The following is a 20,055-nucleotide window of genomic DNA, read 5'->3' on the forward strand; positions in this document are numbered from 1 at the left end:
TCAGGCAGGGTGCTTACGTACGTGTCACCTTTCAGAGTCGTCTCTAGACGTATCAGAGGTCCCATATCACACCAACTGCACAAGCTCCACACTATTACAGAGCTCAGGCGAGGCGTACAGGTTTGTGTCGTGCAAGGGTACAAGAGTGGACATTTTGCTCCGAAAGCCAATATCGATGATGTTTCGTTGAATGGTTCGCACGCTGCCACTTGTTGATGGCCCAGCATTAAAATCTGCAGAAATTTGCGGATGGGTTGCACTTCTGTCACGTTTAATGGTTCTCTTCAGTCGTCGTTGGTCCCGTTCTTGCAAGATCTTTTTTCGGCCCCAGCGATGTCGGAGATTTGGTATTTTACCGAATTCCTGATATTCACGGCACACTCATGAAATGGTCGTACAGGAAAGTCCCCACTTCATCGCTACCTCGGAGATACTCGTGCGCCGGTTACAACACCACGTTCAAACTCACTTAAATCTTGATAACCTGCCACTGTAGCAGCAGTCACCGATCTAACAACTGCGCCGGACACTTTTTGTGCTAAGCAGGCGTTGCCGACCGCAGCGCCGTATTCTGCCTGTATACATATCTCTGTGTTCGAATATGCATGCCTACACCAGTTTATTTGGTTCTTCAGTGTATAATTATCACATTAGAAAATATGAAGACATTGATCTTAGTTCACAACAATGCTCCAGCATTTAACTTTCTTGTCCTTGTACGATTGTTATGACCATGTGACACTATATTACAATGAATATATTTATGCTAACGCTTCCATAGTTGCAAATGCACTAAAATTAAACTTTTAATTGATTAGTGCTTCAACAGCTGATTTTCAATAGCTAAATTTCATATTTAGCTGCGTTACGATGTTTTACCAATACTTTACAACCAGTGCTGTCAACCAACAACGATACAACTGTTATTTCTTACGAACTCTTAAAGAGTACTGTAAGACTGAAACAATACTACGTGCTTACTATGGATGAGTTCTCTACTTCTGGGTAAAAAAAAATTAGGACTTTTACAGACCGTAATGTGTGCCAGTTTACTCCAATAGTATGAAAACTTCGTTGAGATTGCGTGACTGGCCTTCCTCGTCGCTTTCGGTTACTGTGGCTCCGAAATAATAATATAAGAAATGGAGTATGGCCTACAGGAATTGAAATATTTCTGTGGACCTTGAAGCGTCAAATGGCAGCTTGGCAGGTATAGGTACAGTCCAGACGGTGTACTGAATATCATGAATGTGTGAGACTCTGCATCAAGGGGAAGTGAAAAGTTTGCTTCAGTCAAGTCGATCCCTGAGGAGTGATGTTTACTTGTTGACGAGAAAATAACTGAAAAATCCTGGCCGCCTGTGTGCTGGATGGGTCTCGAACCTAGGACCTTTGCCTTGCATGGGCAAGTTAATATGCTGGAAGCAATACCCAGGCTGTGACTGTGCAGTGTCTGCACAGTATCTTCTCTTCCATGAGTGATAGTCGCTCAAGGTTGTAGAAGAACCTCTGTGAAGTTTGGAAAGTAGAAGAAGTACTGGCGGAAGTAAAGCGGCGAGGGCGGGTTGTGAGTCATGTTTGGATAGCTCAGGTAGAGAACTTGCCAACGATGGCAAAGTTCCCAGGTTCGAGTACCGGTTCGACATACAGTTTTAATCTACCAAGATGTTTCGATCAGCGCATATTCCGCTACAGAGTGAAAATTCATTCTGGAGAAAAAACAAGTCATTGAGGCATGGTAGTGAATAGGTTTCTGTTACAGTTTGGACATTGACTACTGCCTAGTCGACAGAAATGTGAACAGATTCGTCCACCATAAAGAGACTTCATGGAATTCGACACTGAACGCCCAAGGCCACGAGTTGATCAAGCTTATTCCATGTGGTCCTAGGGCTGCCAGATCTACAGTATTTTTGTGGGATCTCCGGTATTTTACCCACATTTTCTCCTGTCTACCGTATTTTCGACATGTCTCCCGTATCTTATAGGTTTTCCCACATTTTACACATCTTACATATTTGACATATTGGATAATGTGTTCCTTCGTATTTCATTAAGCTTTACTTAATTATTAATGCTAACATTAGCTGTGATCTTATGAGAGTTGTTTTAATCAAAAAACTTCAGGTACGATGCACAATGACGAATTCTCGCTAATTTTCAAGCTGTTTTGTAAAAGGAGGTTCAGTACGTGAACTTTTCGGGAAAAACCAATTATTTGTGAACGCTTTTGTGTACAGTTGTATGTAACGGTCTCCTAAAGGTAAAACATGCAGATAATGCCACGATGGGACTATGTGACCGTCATTTCCAAAATCTCCCGTATTATTAATCAGGATCCCAATATAACCTAAGGTACACGACGAGCACTTGTGAATCGTGGAATGGCGTTTCTATGAAGTGTTACACGCAGAAAAACCTTTTGCACAATCCATACCTTGTTGAAAGTAGGAGGGGAAATTGTTACAAATGTTGCTGATATCTTGGATGGAACCGATTCCTGATACCACAGTAATAAATTCTGTAATCATGAAACAGAATGCATTAAAAAGTCCATGACAAATACATTTGGGATATCCTGATGATTAACTGTTAGAAGCAAAATATGGTAGGTAACGAACGAGATATTCCATAGACTAAAACTGAAATTGGTGCTTGGCTATAACCAAGCAGACGTATTGTGCAAGGCAGGGGAGTGACAGAGCTAATTCTCTATTAGTTTCTATGGACAACGACGTTGATGTAGCGCTATTATCCTACCGAAATGGTACCCATCAGCTGGCAATGTGGAGGTGTACCCATAGGCTCCCAACATGGATCCCGTTCGGTATTGTCTGGTCGACATCAACGTCCATTGCTGGTGAGGATGTTGAGGTCCGTCATCTGGCGCTGTGACACACAGCGACAATGTGAACTCTCCGATCGCAAGCTGTACAAAGAGCTCAGCGGTGTGGGCAGGTATCGCAGTTGTGGGGGTGGAAGCACTCTGTCCCTAGACGCTGGTGAGGCGGGATACTCCGTGGTGGACGGCGAGGGCGCCTGTTGGTTGCAGGTAAAGGCGACCTCTGTCAGATGCGATGTTGAACACAGGGGTATGTTATTTCAAATGGTTGTGCAATGTCTAGATCGTCTTCCAAGCTAGGGTCTGCTAACTTTAGTTGTAGATTTGAACTTGATGGCCAGCTGAATCTTGAACCGATGTGTTTCGTATGAGGCTGTCTGATAAGATTTAGCACAACATCTGATCTGCAAGCTAATGTACAGCACCGACCAATAACTTGGAGTTCAGTGGTAGATTGTAAATGTGTCTATTCTGATTGTTTCACAATCATTCTGATGTCTGAGCACTCGGCATTCACAGCGTAGGGATAGTTTACCCACGAGTTCATAAAGGATGAGGGTGGAAGGATACTGCTGGGGATGGGGGAGGTGATCTGTATAATGTGAAATACTTCCAGTGCGCACCATGCGAAGACGTATTCCCACACACATGCAGCGTCAATATGTGCCCCGTCGCAAGACGATGGTGCAGGGTTGCTGCAAATCTACATCTACATCTACATATATACTCCGCTAGCCACCAAGCGGTATGTGGTGGTGGGCACAATTCACGCCAAAGTCATATTTCCCCCCCTCCGTTCCACTAACGGATCGCGCGAGGGAAAAACGACTGTCTGAACACCTCAGTACGAGCTCTAATTTCCCTTATCTTTGAATGGTGATCATTGCGCGATTTGAAAGTTAGTGGTAATGATATATGCTCTACATCCTCGGCGAAGATCGGATTTCGGAATTTAGTGAGCAGCCCCTTCCGTTTAGTTCGTCGTCTATCTGCAAGTGTGTCCCATTGCAAACTCTCTATGAGATCTGTAACGCTCTCACGATGGCTAAATGTACCAGTCACGAATCTTGCCGCTCTTCTTTGGACCTTCTCAATCTCCTGAATCAGACCCAACTGGTAAGGATACCATACAGACGAACAATACTCAAAGACTGGACGAACTAACGTATTGTAAGCTATTTCCTTTGTTAAAGGACTGCATCGCTTCAGGATTCTACCAATAAACCGCAATCTAGAGTTCGCTTTGCCAGTTACTTGTGTACAAAATGAACTGCATTGCTCACGGTTGCTGTTGAATGTAGGGAATGAGGACATACTGTGAAGGCTGTGGTCACTAAAAAGCGACACGACAGCTGCTGCGTAAGCTAGTGTTGCTGGAGCTACTATAGGAGCAGCTACTGCTATAGCCCGTCATATATTGTAATTGTTTAGATGCTGTTCGATGATAAGCAATGCATCTTTGACACAAATCTTGCCTTTAAGAAACTGACTAGATGATTTACATATTGCTCTACACATATCATTTTCATGGTCCCTGGCATTTTAGCTGCTTTATGTGCACGAATCTAATACGTCGTCGCCATTTGCTGTTGTGAACTATGAAAATAGTTTTACAGTTACAACATTTACTGGCCATCAAACATTAAAGTAACTTAAAATCGCTGGATCCCTGTGTCCAAAGTCCACAGGAAAAGAAGAGAATTAGAAAAAACTGACCCTGAAGTCCGGAAAGTTCAGTGTATGTCACAGGATGCCATCAGTGACACTTGATAACAATGTGAACAAGTTCAGAGTGTTTTACACGACATATGCTTTGGCAGAACAGGTATAGAGAAAATGTTTCTGAGTCTACTATTTGAAGTCGAACACTGCGGATACAGTCAGAGTCACTTTGCAGTACAGCGAGACGAGACGACGCCACGTAGGTCATCTGCTTGAAATGGTTGCCTAGAGATAATTGGCTTCCGCCTGCTCTACAGCCCGTTATATTAGAATTTAGATCCTTGTCGCAGCTACCGTCATTTGAGTTAATGTACTAAACCTAAGATGCCAATGGTGTCTGCCATCGATATATCTTCTTCCAACATGGGAAAGAAGTTAGATTATCTTTTACACCAAAATTTTTGTGTTTTATATTAACGTATTAATAATTTTAATTTGCATGAGTGACTTTGAATTCAAATGTGAACATCCCTTTGTATTAATCGTGATGTGCCACTAGTGAAAGGCGCATGATGTCTTATTAATCTTGAATAGGAAGCAGCTCCCCAGGAGGACAGCATAAAAGAGTGTACGTTGGAGAATGAGAATCTTAATTGAACGGAAATGGGCCCTTTTCCTGGGATGACAATTTCCTTTGAAATATTACTAAACGCCTCGTCCTCAGAGCGTTTGGGGTGTCGCTTATACCGAGAGGCTATAATTAAAGTGCAGCTGTTCATAGAAGTCCACTGTGGCTGTAATTATTATACGGCAGTGAAACTTGCAGATGTGCTAATGCGTTGATCCCGAACTGATTTCACGCCCGGGTTCCCGGGTTCGATTCCCGGCGGGGTCAGGGATTTTCTCTGCCTCGTGATGGCTGGCTGTTGTGTGCTGTCCTTAGGTTAGTTAGGTTTAAGTAGTTCTAAGTTCTAGGGGACTTATGACCACAGCAGTTGAGTCCCATAGTGCTCAGAGCCATTTGAACCATTTGAACCGAACTGATGTACTCTACCAAAAATTAGTTCCAATTTTGGCCACCAGGTAGAAATCCGCCGCCGTACACTGTCTGCATGACACTATGACATCCACGATGTCATTTGACAAGCCATAATGTGAGTGAGCAGTATGGCTATAGAGAAGAGAGACATCTTGCGCCGTTAGTGAAACCGTTCTTTGTGAACAACTGCGATTATAGTGCTGCAATGAGAAAGTATCGCCGATCGATAGGTCTAAGGAGAGGACTGATGTCATTAAATAGTTGAAAGAAAATTACAATGAAATTCGAAAACAAGGCTGAACTTCGTGTGGCACCTGGAAGAAAAACGTGTGCCATCACAGTAGAAGTTATTGACGGGGTTGCTGTTATTGTAACTGACCATTCAGTGCGTGTTCCAGGTAGTGCTAGTACTCTTGCAGTCTCCCAAAAATTGTCAACAACATGGTCAACAGTACGGAAAGTTCTGCGGTCTATGTTACACTGGTACCCGTACAAGATCCAAACAGTGCAGCAACTGAAACGTCATGAACTGCAGCACCATTCTAAATTCGCTCTTTGGTTTCTGGCACGGAACGAAGATTATGACATGGGGCCGGGAAACACACTACACTATGTGATCAAAAGTATCCTGACACCCCAAAAACATAGTTCTTCATATTAGGTGCATTATGCTGCCACATACTGTCGGGTACTCCATATCAGCGATCTCAATAGTCATTAGACATCGTGAGAGGGCAGAATGGGGCGCTCCGCGAATTCACGGACTTCGAACGTGGTCAGGTGATTGGGTGTCACTCGCGTCATACGTTTGCACGCGAGATTTCCACACTCCTAAACATCCCTAGGTCCATTGTTTCCGATGTGATGAAATGGAAATGAAGTCCCATGCTTCTTTACAGAGCATAGGGGAACGATGCGGGAGACCCGCACCGCCTTACCAGGCAAGGTCCTAATGGAGGTGGTTTGCCGTTGCCTTCCTCCGACCGTAATGGGGATGAATGATGATGATGAAGACGACACAACAACACCCAGTTATCTCGAGGCAGGAAAAATCCCTGACCCCGCCGGGAATCGAACCCGGGACCCTGTGCTCGGGAAGCGAGAACGCTAATTCGAGACCACGAGGGGCGGACTTCCGATGTGATAGTGAAGTGGAAACGTGAAAGGGCACGTACAGCACAAAAGCCTGCAGGCCGACATCGTCTGTTGACTGACAGATACCGCCGACAGTTGAAGAGGGTCGTAATGTGTAATAGGCAGACATCTATCCAGACCATCACACAGGAATACCAAACTGCATCAGGACTACTGCAAGTATTATGACAGTTAAGCAGGAGGTGAGAAAACTAGGATTTCATGGTCGAGCGGCTGCTCATAAGCCAAACGACGCCTCGCTTGGTGTAGGGAGCGTAAACATTGGACGACTGAACAGCGGAAAAACGTTGTGTGGAGTGACGAATCGCTGTACACAATGTGGCGATCCGATGGGAGGGTGTGGGTATGGCGAATGACCGGTGAACGACATCTTCCAGCATGTGTAGTGCCAGCAGTAAAATTCGGAAGCGGTGGTGTTATGGTGTTTTTCATAGAGGGGGCTTCCACCCTCTGTTGTTTTGGGTGGCACTATCAAATCACAGGCCTACATTGATGTTTTAAGCACTTTCTTTCTTCCAACCGTTGAGGAGCAATTCGGGGTGGTCACTGCATCTTTCAACACGATCGAGCACCTGTTCATAATGCACGGCGTGTGGCGAAGTGGTTACATGACAGTAACAACCCTGTAATGGACTGGCCTGCACAGAGTCCTGACCTGAATCCTATAGAACACCTTTGGGATGTTTTGGAACGCCGACTTTGTGCCAGGCCTCACCGACAGACGCCGATACCTCTCCTAAGAGCAGCACTCCGTGAAGAATGGGCTGCCATTTCCCAAGAAAACTTCCAGCACCTGACTGAACATATGCCTGCGAGAGTGGATGCTGTCATCAAGGCTAAGGGTGGGCCAACACCATATTGAATTCCAGCATTACCGATGGAGGGCGCCACGAACTTGTAAGTCATTTTCAGCCATGTGTCCGGATACTTATTATCACATTGTGTATATAGTGATGAAGCATATTTTACATTATAGGATGCAGTGAATACAAAGAACTGCGGAATTTGGGGGTATTGTTAAACCGTGTGTTGTGTATGAAGAGCCATTGCACTCGCCGTACGAGATTGTGTGGTATGGATTCACGAGCACCTTTATTCTCGGTCCAGTCTTCTTTGAATGGAATACACCCAGAGGGCATGTGAAGTGTACCATGACATCTTCATGTCATCGAGACCTCTTTGTACATCAAATGACTCCTTCTTTGGAAGAGCGCAACTGTGTGAACACCACTGATTTAATGGAAAATGGGACCACATATCAAGTCTCTCACCTAGTGAAAAATTTGCATAATGCAGCCTTCCACGAACGTGTTGTCTCCAGATAGTTTCCAGATGCACGACCTGCAAGTTCACCTGATCGGAATTCATGTGAGTTGGTTCTGGAGGTATATAAAAGAACGTGTTTACTAGGCACACGTTCGGTCTCTACTTGATCTGGAGGCCAGTATCGAGGAACAAGCTACTCAGATTCCACCAGAACTCCTGCAGGAATTGTTGATCACGTCGTTTTATGGATGCAGCGTCTCACAGACGTCACCGGTGATCCTATTGAACCAATTGTGTAAGACGTGGTTAATAACAGTATCAACACTATGCTTTATCACGTGTTTGACCTTTTCTGCCCACATCCCTCTCCTAATCCGTAACATATGAAAATATTTCTATACGTTTTTCTTGCAGTCACAGTACCAGAGTTTTGCCTTGTGGCGAAACTTGGAAATATTTTTTTCCAGAATAAATCCGTTCCGCATTAAGGCATTAGCATATCTACCAAGTTTCGCTGCCTTACGATGATTACTGACCAGACTGCACCTCTTTGAGTAGCTGCACTTTAATTATAACCACCCGGTCCCTCATTTGCGGTTGTGACGAGAACCCAGTAATTTACAGAAATGTGCAGCAAGTGAGACAAAGTATGTGACTTAATACTTCAAAGATATACTAGGAAGGGTTAATTGTAGGAGATGAATCCATTTTCTGCACAGCCCTACTATTGAAATCAGTCTCAATATTGTTCGCAAGACTTTTATGACCCACATGGCAGATAAAAATCTGCCACTACTCCAAAACCAATAACTCATGCCCTGCAGGTATGCACCTGCACTTAGATATAGTTCGAGATTTAGTCAGTGAAGTTAAAAGCTGCATCGATAACAATTAAAACGAAGCCTCCGTCACTCCTCGAACGACTGATGCCCAAAATTTCCACACAGGGAGAAAGGGATACCAGTTTAAAGCCAATAGGGAAATATATTGAGGAGTTGCAGAAATGAGAGCCGTAATGAACACAACATCAAAGTTTGTGGCCACAAAATAGAGGAAGTGAAAGAGTTCTACTTCGATGGGGACAAAATGACGCATGACGGACGAAAAAAGGAGGGTACAGGGGAAGAGGACATTTATGGTCAAAAGAAGTCTGCTAGTATGGTAGTATGAAACATGGGCCTCAATTTGGGGAATAAATTTCGAAGAATGTACATTTGGATCACAGCATTGTTTGGATGTGAATCATGGACTATGGGAAGACCAGAAAATAAGATAACTGAAACGTTTGAAATACGGTGATACATAAAAACATTGAAAATGTGATGTACTGATAGGACTGAAAAGGTTCTCCGCAGATTCAGCGAAGAAAGGAACATGGAAAACATTGACAAGACGAAGGGACAGGATGAGACGTCATAAGGGATTAACATTCACTGTACTAGAAGGAGCTGTAGATGATAAGAGTTGTAGGAGAAGACTGAGAGTTTAATACATTCAACAAGTACGTGGGGCGTTCAATAAGTAATGTAAAGTATATTTTTCTGAAAGCCAGTTGGTTTTATTCAGGATTCCAGTACATTATATTATACCGTACTCTTCTGGCTACAGAATCCTATTTTTCAACATAATCTCGGTTCAACGCGAATGCCTTAGACACCTTATTGGGAGGGCTTGTATGCGCTTATGGTATCAGCCTACTGGTACACTTCGGAGCCAACGTCTTTCTGCATTTGTAACATCCCATGGAGGGTATCCTACATTGGGCCGAACAGATGGAAGTCACAAGGTGCGAGACCCAGACTGTAGGGTGGATGGGGAAGAACAGACGAATCAAGTTTTGTGAGTTCGTCTCGCGTGTGCAGGGTTGTGTGAGGCATTGTGCTGTTATGGAGAAGGAGATGTTCCTTTATGTTCTTGTGGCTAAAAACACGCTGTAGTCGTTTCTTCAATTTCCTGAGTGTAGCACAACACACTTCCGAGGTGATCGTTGCACCGTGGGGGAGGTCATACCCCTTCAGAGTCCCAGAAGACAGTCGGCATGACTTTATCGGCTGAGGGTGCGGCTTTGAATTTTTTTTCTCCAGAAGGTATGTGGTGCGGCTCAACTCCATGGATTGGCATTTCTTTTCCGGTTCGAAGTAATGAACTCGTGTTTCACAGCGAGTGACGATGTTTGACAAGAAATTGTCACAATCAGACAATTCCGTCAGATGGTCCTTCGTTGCTCCTTATTGTGTTCTGTTAGGCGGTGAGGCCCCTCGCGGACACACATCTTTGAGAACCGCAACTGTTGGACGAGTGTGTCAGCAGCATGGACAGAGACGTCCAGTTGAGAAACGAGGTGTTGGATTGTGATCCATCGATCACCTCGAATGAGAACACCCGTCTGTTCCAACATTACAGGATTTACAGATGCGTGCGGCCGGCCGGCACACGGGAGGTCGAGTAGATTTGCAGTGATGACAGACGATTCGCCCAACGACTCACCATGTTTTCGATCACTGCCAGATCTCCTTAGACATTCTGCAAGCGCCTATGAATATCTGCGAATTTCTAGTTTCCTACCAAAAGAAACTCAATGACAGCTCTCCGCTACAGACGCCATTTTGAAGGCTACTTATAGCGGCGCCACCTATTGGAACTCCATGAAACTATAGGGGCTGAAGCGGGTATGTTCCATGATGTCCCATAAGTAATCCCACATTTTTCAACCGAAACTGGTCGAGAAGAAAATGTGTTGCGTTTCTTAAAGAATGCCACTTATAACTTACGACGTGGGGAGCAAGAGCTACTCTGAGATGAAGAGGTCGACACAGGAGAGAAATTCGTGGTGGCCCGCATCAAACAAGTCAGAAGACTGATGGAAAGGAAGTAAGGGAAGATTAGTATTCAATGAACTGTGAATGAAGCCCGACCAACAGGCATTACATGCATTGATCAAACATGATAGTGCATTGAGAATGGCTAGTTTCTAGCTGAAATATAGATCTGCCAATAAATTGCAAAAGGACGACTGATAGCTGAAATCTATTATTTACAAGTCATTAACAGTGTGTAGTGGTGCGAGGGGAGGGGGGCTGGGTGAGGGGTAAAAATTGCAGCTGGAGACCAAGCGTTTATTTGTAGTATGCATGTTCAACTGGACATAGGTTGCAGCAGTTATGCATAGATGAGGAGACTTGTATTGGATACTCTAGGATGGAGAGCAGTCTCGCACTGAAGACCACAACAACAACGTGAGACCATGTCGGCATCCATGCAGCGTCACGTACCCAGCCAGGTGAGGAAGATCATGAGCGGCGGTGCGATGTGGACCCACGGAAGGAGGATGTAACAGATGAAGAAGGGCAGCCAGCAGGCGATGAAGCCGCCGACGACGATGGACAGCGTCTGCGCCGTCTTGCTCTCGCGCCGGAAGGAGGAGACGCGGCTGGACACGTGCGGCAGCCCCGCCTGCAGCGCGGCCGTCTCCATCGAGGGTACGTCCAGCGCCAGCGACAGCGGCCGCGACGCGCGCCCGTAGAAGCTGGAGCGCGCCGACGCTGGGCCGGCCGAGTGCGCGTGCGCGTGGTTGTGGTCTGCGTTGGCAGCACACGTCTGCGGCGTGCAGTACAGGTAGTGCGCGCGCAGCGAGCGCGTGCCCGCCGTGCCGGCGCCGAACTCCAGCACGCCGGGGCTCATCAGGCTGCGGCAGGAGGGATGGGCGTTAGCCGCAGAGATTACCAGTGCTAGTTATTTTTATAGCTACAAATATAGGTCACTACAACTTACAAAAGTACAAAAAGTGATCATGCGAGTAGGGCTGTAAAAGTAGCACCTAAATTTTTATAGTCTGTATTGCATGTTTGTCGAGACAGATACCAAACCGTTACTCGTTACTTTTGTTATTGACCATCATTACTGGTACAGCCATGAAACACAAAAACACTTTTGATGTACCGGGTGATCAAAAAGTCAGTATAAATTTGAAAACTGAATAAATCACGGAATAATGTAGATGGAGAGGTACAAATTGACAAACATGTTTGGAATAACATGGGGTTTTATGAGAAGAAGAAAAAAAAAGTTAAAAAAATGTCCGACAGATGGCGCTTCATCTGATCAAAAGAGCAATAATTAGCATGACAAAGTAAGACAAAGCAAAGATGAGTTCTTTACAGGAAATGCTCAATATTTATTTATTTATTTATTGTTTCGTGGGACCAAATTAAGGAGAAATCTCCATGGTCATGGAACGAGTCAATACATGAAATTATAACACGATATTAGAAACAGATAAAATGAAATATAGAAAAAAAAACATATTCAGGTGACAAGTCATAAGTTTAAATGAAGACAATCAACAATGTAACACTGGAATTTGCTTAATTTTTTAGCTCTTCCAGGAGCTCCTCGACAGAATAGAAGGAGTGAGCCATGAGGAAACTCTTCAGTTTAGACTTAAAAGAGTTTGGGCTACTGCTACGATTTTTGAGTTCTTGTGGTAGCTTATTGAAAATGGATGCAGCAGAATACTGCACTCCTTTCTGCACAAGAGTCAAGGAACTGCATTCTACATGCAGATTTGATTTCTGCCTAGTATTAACTGAGTGAAAGCTGCTAACTCTTGGGAATAGGCTAATATTGCTAACAACAAACGACATTAAAGAAAATATATACTGTGAGGGCAATGTCAGAATTCCCAGATTTTTGAATAGGGGTCGACAAGAGGTTCTCGAACTTACACCACATATAGCTCGAACAGCCCGTTTTTGAGCCAAAAATACCCTTTTTGAATCAGAAGAATCACCCCAAAAAATAATACCATACGACATAAGCGTATGAAAATATGCGAAGTAGACTACTTTTCGTGTTGAAGTGTCACTTATTTCAGATACTGTTCTAATGGTAAATAAAGCAGCATTTAGTTTCTGAACAAGATCCTGAACATGGGCTTTCCACAACAGCTTACTATCTATCCGTACGCCTAGGAACTTGAACTGTTCCGTCTCGCTTATAACATGCCCATTCTGTCTGATTAAAATGTCAGTTCTTGTTGAATTGTGAGTTAGAAACTGTAAAAACTGAGTCTTACTGTGATTTAGCATCAAATTATTTTCCACAAGCCACGAACTTATTTCATGAACTAAATTATTTGTTACTGTTTCAATATTACACACAAGATCCTTCACTATCAAGCTGGTGTCATCAGCAAACAGAAATATTTTTGAATCACCTGTAATACTAGAAGGCATATCATTTATATAAATAAGAAACAGCAGTGGCCCCAGCACCGACCCTTGGGGAACGCCCCACTTAACAGTGCCCCATTGGGACTGAACATCACTACCACTCTCAATATTGCGGAGAATTACCCTCTGCTTTCTGTTCTTAAAGTAAGAGGCGAACCAATTGTAAGCTACTCCCCTTACTCCATAATGGTCCAACTTCTGCAGTAATATTTTGTGGTCAACACAGTCAAAAGCCTTCGTTAAATCAAAGAAAACACCTAGCGTTCGCAACCTTTTATTTAATCCGTCGAAAACCTCACAGAGAAAAGAGAATATAGCATTTTCAGTTGTTAAACCATTTCTAAAACCAAACTGAACATTTGACAGCAAATTATGTGAATTTAAATGCTCCAGTAACCTTGTATATACAACCTTCTCGATAACTTTAGCAAACACCGATGGCATAGAAATAGGTCTAAAATTGTCAACATTATCAATGTCTCCCTTTTTATAAAGTGGCTTCACTACCGAGTATTTTAATCGATCAGGAAACCGACCACTCCTAAAGGAAAAGTTACAGATATGGCTAAGTACTGGGCTAACATACATAGAACAATACTTCAGTATTCTGCTAGATACCCCGTCATATCCATGAGAGTTCTTGGTCTTTAGTGATTTAATTATTAACTCAATCTCCCTCTTGTCAGTATCATGGAGGAGCATTTCAGGTAACAGTCTCGGAACACTTTTTTCTAAGAGCGCTATATGATTCCCTGTTGGAATTAGGTTTCTATTTAGTTCACCTGCTATATTCAGAAAGTGATTATTAAATACTGTACATATATGCGACTTATCAGTAACACGGACATTCCCACTACGCACTGATTCTATATCCTCGACCTGTCTCTGCAGACCAGCAACTTCCTTTACGACTGACCATATGGTTTTAATTTTATCCTGAGACTTAGCTATTCTATGTGCATACCACATACTTTTTGCCTTCCTAATAACATTTTGAAGCACCTTACAATACTGTTTGTAATGGGCTGCTGCATTTAGATTTTGACTGTTTCTAACGTTTTGATATAATTGCCACTTTGTTCTACAAGATATTTTTATCCCTCTAGTCAGCCACCCAGGCTGCCTGTTTGTGCTAGTACCCTGTTTTAAACGTTGTAACGGAAAGCAACTTTCAAAGAGCATGAGAAAGGTCTTTTGAAAAGCATTATATTTATCGTTTACTGTCTCAGCGCTATAAACATCTTGCCACTCTTGTTCCTTTATAAGGTTTACAAAGGTCTCTACAGCAACCGGATCAGCTTTCCTGAACAGCTGATGACTATATTTAACACGAGTTGCAGCATAAAAATCTTTTAAAGTTAAAATTTGCGCATCATGATCTGAAAGGCCATTCACCTTTTTTCTAACAGAATGCCCTTCTAGTAATGAGGAATGAACAAAAATGTTGTCTATGGTTGTTCTACTGTTCCCTTGCACTCTCGTTGGAAAGAATACGGGTTGCATAAGATTATATGAATTAAAGAGGTCTACCAGCATCCTCTTCCTTGCACAATCACTTATACAATTAATATTGAAGTCACCACATATAACTAACTTTTTGTATTTCCTATAAAGTGAACCAAGAACCTCCTCTAGCTTTAGCAAAAATGCTGTGAAATCGGAGTCTGGGGATCTATAAATAACAACAGTTACAAGTTTAACTCCGTTAAATTTAACCACACCTGCACAACATTCAAACACCTTTTCAGTGCAGTACTTTGAAACATCAATTGACTCAAATGCGATGCCGTTTTTCACATACATGGCTACTCCCCCACACCGCAAAGAGCTCCTCGAAAAGCAGCCAGCCAACCTGTATCCTGGTAAAGGAAGCCTCTGAATTATCTCCTTATTTAAGAAGTGTTCAGATATACCAATAATTTCAGAGTCAACATCTATAAGCAGTTCACTAACTTTATCCCTAATACCTTGTATATTTTGATGAAATATACTAATTCCCTCATTACTCGGATACCTAAACTTTGTCAAAAGTGATTCCCTTGTTAGAGAGACTTCCCTTAAGCAGGAATACCTATCAGCTGACTTCAATCTAAAAAAGGTGCACCTCTAACACACACTACTGTAGGAATTTTCCCATGAGTGATCCCACCAACCCCACCTATGCTGTCACCTATAAGCTTTGCCAACCTCCCCTTCCCATACCTGTTGAGGTGCAGGCCATGTCTAGTGAAACCCGTTCTGCTGATAGACTCCACCGACACCACTGAAATGTGACCCATGCTTTCTGTCATCAGCGCACCCCCAAGTCTCATGTTATTACGCCTGACGGCTGTATTAAGATGAGGCCGATCGTGACGCTGAAACAGTTCCACGAAATGCACATTCGTGTTGCCAGTCTGAGTGGCTATCTTTTCCAGGTCACCATCTATGTTATACTCCCCATCCCTACCAATACTATTACGAGCCCCACCCACAATCACTACCTGATCCTCTTTAGTAAAATCCCTACATAACCCCCCTATGTTAACAGTCACCTGAGCCAACCCTGCATTAGGCTTCACTATGCTGATGACCTGGTACTCACTTCCCAGCACTTCCTGCAACTGCTGGCCTACACCTCCGCCATGTGAACTACCTAACAGCAGAACCTTCTTCTTCCTCTTCGACTTTGCAACTGTTCTAGGCACAGTAACTACTGAGGTCTGCTGCATACTTCCTACATCTACAGCTACTAGAGATTCCTCTCCACTAGACTCTGACAGTTGGTCATATCTATTGTAAACACCAATAGTAAAACTATCTGAAAATCTTCTTCTCCTAGCAGATCTCTTGCCAACAGCCAGCTCCCATTCCCCAACCCCCTTCTCCCTCCTCATCCTATCTAGCTCCTCCTGTGCGTTTTTCAACTGCACCTGAAGGGCACAGATCTTACGCTCCTGCTCCTCTATCAGTTTACTCTTGCTACATAACCTGCAGTTCCAGGAGAGGATCTCACCAGAATGCCCACTGGCTTCCCCACTGCATTCCCCCCAGTGAAAATACTTCGAACAAGTGTCACACCGCAATCCACTACTCACGAACCTACGGCAAAGCCCACACTTCTCACTCCACTGTCATTCCTCAACAATAGCTGTAGTGCCGGCCGCGGTGGTCTCGCGGTTCTAGGCGCTCAGTTTGGAACCGCGCGACTGCTACGGTCGCAGGTTCGAATCCTGCCTCGGGCATGGATGTGTGTGATGTCCTTAGGTTAGTTAGGTTTAAGTAGTTCTAAGTTCTAGGGGACTGATGACCACAGATGTTAAGTCCCATAGTGCTCAGAGCCATTTGAACCAATAGCTGTAGTCGAGGAATAATGTTGTGAACAGCACTGTGAAGCATGTCCGGAGTTATGGTGAGGCATTGGCGTCGGATGTTGTTTTTCAGCATCCGTAGATATGTTGTCTTTCAGCATCCGTAGATATGTCGGTCGATCACGATACACTTGCGACTTCAGGTAACCCCAAAGCCAATAATCGCACGGACTGAGGTCTGGGGACCTGGGAGGCCAAGCATGACGAAAGTGGCGGCTGAGCACACGATCATCACCAAACGACGCGCGCAAGAGATCTTTCACGCGCCTAGAAATATGGGGTGGAGCGCCATCCTGCATAAACATTGTACGTTCCAACAGGTGTTTATCAGCCAGGCTGGAGATGATGCGATTCTGTAACATATCGGCGTACCTCTCACCCGTCACGGTAGTAGTTACAAAACCAGAATCACTTATTTCCTCGAAGAAAAAAGGCCCGATAACGGTAGATATGGTAAATCCAACCCATACCGTGACTTTCTCGTCGTGCAATGAAGTTTCTACGACAGTTCTAGGATTTTCGGTAGCCCAAATTCTGCAGTTGCGGGCGTTGACAGACCTTCGGAGCGTGAAGTGAGCTTCGTCGGTCCACAACACGTTACTCAACAAATCGTCATCTCCCGCCATCTTTTGAAACGCCCACACCGCAAATGCCCTCCGCTTCACTAAATCGCCACGTAACAGTTCATGATGCCGATGGATTTTGTTCGGATAGCATCGGATGGTACGCCTCAGTGCCAACCAAACAGTAGTGTATGGAATGCCGGTGCAACGTGCGACTGCACGAGCGCTGACTTCCCCGTGCATAGACGAACCCGCTAGAGTCTCCATTTCTTCCTGAACTGTCTCAGCAGCATTACGCCTTGTGCTCGGTCGGCCACTACGGGGTCTATCGTTTAAACAGCCGGTGGCTTCGCACTTCGAAATCATTATCGCCGTAGCTGCATTTGTCAACGGACCTTTACCCATTCGAATCCTCTTCCTATGGCTATAGGATCGTAATGCTGAACTAGCACTTTCCCCATTCTGATAATACAGCTTCACTAAAAGCACCTTTTCAGGTAACGTCAACATGCTGCGACTGCTGGCGCATCTGATTCTCTCTCACGTTACAGCTCCTTTTATACACGACTATCATGCGCAGTCACTGACGTTTTGCTGTCCAGAGCCATCTGTCGGAAATTTTGTGAACTTTGTTTTATTTTTGGTTCTAATGAAACCCCGTGTCATTCCAAGCATGTGCGTCAATTTTTACCCCTCTATCTACATAATTCCGTGGTTTATTAAGTTTTCAAATTTATACTGACTTTTTGATCACCTGCGGACAAAACCGACGAATGAAAATTCTTACCAAAGACGCGATTTAACCCAGGTCTCCTGCTTAGTAGGCAGATGCGCTAGACACTGCGAAACAGTGACACAATGACTTCGCACATCTGCATGGATTACCCTAGCACGCCTTCCTTCTCAATGTAAATTCCCACTCAAGCCTCAGCCCACTTGATATTCCCCCCCCCCCTCCCTCCCCCCCAAATTCAATTAGCATAGCAGAGATTCTCCAGCTATATTGGAATAACACCTCAGTATCGAACGTTGAATCGCAGGCACAGGTGCTTTAATCATATGAAACTATTTGGTTGCGGGTCTCAAATATCTATCATCCACACTGATCAGCCAGAACATTATGGCCACCGACCTACTGTCGATATAAACCCGTCTAGGCGATAGAAGCGTCACCTGGCGAGGAATGACTGCTAGCCAGACGCACTCATGGTGCATGTGGTATCAGCGGGGAAGGTACGTGATCTATGTGAGACTGACTGAGAGCAGATTGTGATGGCCCTGAGGCTTGACACGACCATTTCGGAAACTGCACGACTTGCCGGGTGTTTGATGAATGCTGTGGTGAGTGTCTTCAATGCGTGGCGAGAACAAAGTGAAGTCACGTCCAGACGTGATGGGGCCCTCATTACAGATGTCCTACGATATAAGCTGACGTAGCGGTTCTCAACGAGATCTGCTGCTGCGAAACGCATATGGTATTACCGTATTCTTTAACTTACCGAGTTAGTAAGCAATATAGACTTCATGACCACGGGAAACATAATTAAAAGGACTCAACTTAAATAAAAGGAGCAAACAGTAATAAAGGAATCACTAAACCAAACGATAAATTAAAATCAATTAACAAAAATACGCAATCACATTAATAAAACGCTCATTAAATAATAGAGAGAATAAAAATAAGGAAACTGAACAAACTGGTAAAACAGGACAGGCGGCGAACTGCGGTGGAACTAACATCAGACTTCAATCCTGGGCAGAGTACAAGTGTGTCTGAACACACTGTGCCCCAACACTTCTAACGATGAGCTTCCACAGCCGACGACCTATGCATGTGCCAATGTTAACACCATGACATCGGCAACTACGACTGAAATGGGAACTTGACTTTCGGCACTGGACATTGGCACACTGGCAGAGCGTTGTGTGGTCTGACGAATCCCGATACATTCTTCATGCTGTCAGTGGGAGAGCGCGAATTCGTCGTCTTCCAGGTGAACACCTACTTGACGCCAGTACTGCGCGACAGAGACAAGCAAGCGGCGGCTCCGTCATGGTCTAGGAAACATTCACGTGGCCATCCATGGGTCCAGTGGACCACGTACAAGGCACTACGATGGCCAAGGAGTATTGTACACTGGTTTCAGAACACGCACACTCCTTCATGACGATCCTGTTTGCTGATGGCAGTATCATTTTTCAACAAGATAATGCTCCATTTCATAAGACCAGAAGTGTGATGAAACGGTTCGAGAAACACAGTGATGAGTTCCAATTAATGTGGAGGCCTCCCAACTTGACAGATCTGATCCTCATCAAACACACCTGGGATATAATTGAACGCAGCGTCAGAGGTCACCGCCCCCCTACACGGAATTAATGGGACTAGGTGTTTTTTTTGCAGATGTGGCGCCATCTCACTCCAGCGACCTATCAAGGCCTCATTGCTTCCATGGCACGAAGTATCAGCGCTTTCATCGGATATTACTTAGTGGTCATAGAGTTCTGTCTGATCAATGTATACTGTATTGAAGGCTATTTGGAAAGTAAGGTTCGACTGGGTCCGAAATGGAAACCATAGTGAAAATTTGATGAAGCTTTGCACTGTTTTGTTGGACGCTGTCTGTAGTACGCCCATCGATTGCGTCACGTATATCTTTTCAGTTCCTGAAGACGCAAAGATCCCTATAAAATATTGTTTCCCTCCAAGTTTGAAGGCCTGATGAGGGATTCGCCTGACGTCATACATATCACATAACATAACTGTCATGCATTTCATTCTTCAGGACAATTTTCGGCCGCACTCTGCTGGGACAAGGAAGATACTCCTGCAGCGTTTTCGATATTAAGTGTTTGATCATCCACAATACAGTCCGTAATTTATAAATCTACATTTATACTCCGCCATCCACCCAACGGTGTGTGCCGGAGGGCACCTTACGTGCCA

At 44.3% G+C, this 20,055-nt stretch overlaps 1 protein-coding gene across 1 annotated transcript in view; it reads right to left on the reverse strand.

The window, feature by feature from the left end:
- Positions 1 to 11,228: 11,228 nt before the first annotated feature.
- Positions 11,229 to 20,055, reverse strand: part of LOC126252485 (D(2) dopamine receptor-like) — a 173,792-nt gene continuing 164,965 nt past the window's right edge. Inside the window, exon 4 of the mRNA XM_049953380.1 lies at positions 11,229 to 11,649. Coding sequence (XP_049809337.1) covers positions 11,229 to 11,649 — 421 coding nt within the window. The remainder of the gene's footprint in view (positions 11,650 to 20,055) is intronic.

Source organism: Schistocerca nitens, chromosome 4, assembly GCF_023898315.1.
Source record: "Schistocerca nitens isolate TAMUIC-IGC-003100 chromosome 4, iqSchNite1.1, whole genome shotgun sequence".
NCBI lineage: Eukaryota > Metazoa > Arthropoda > Insecta > Orthoptera > Acrididae > Schistocerca > Schistocerca nitens.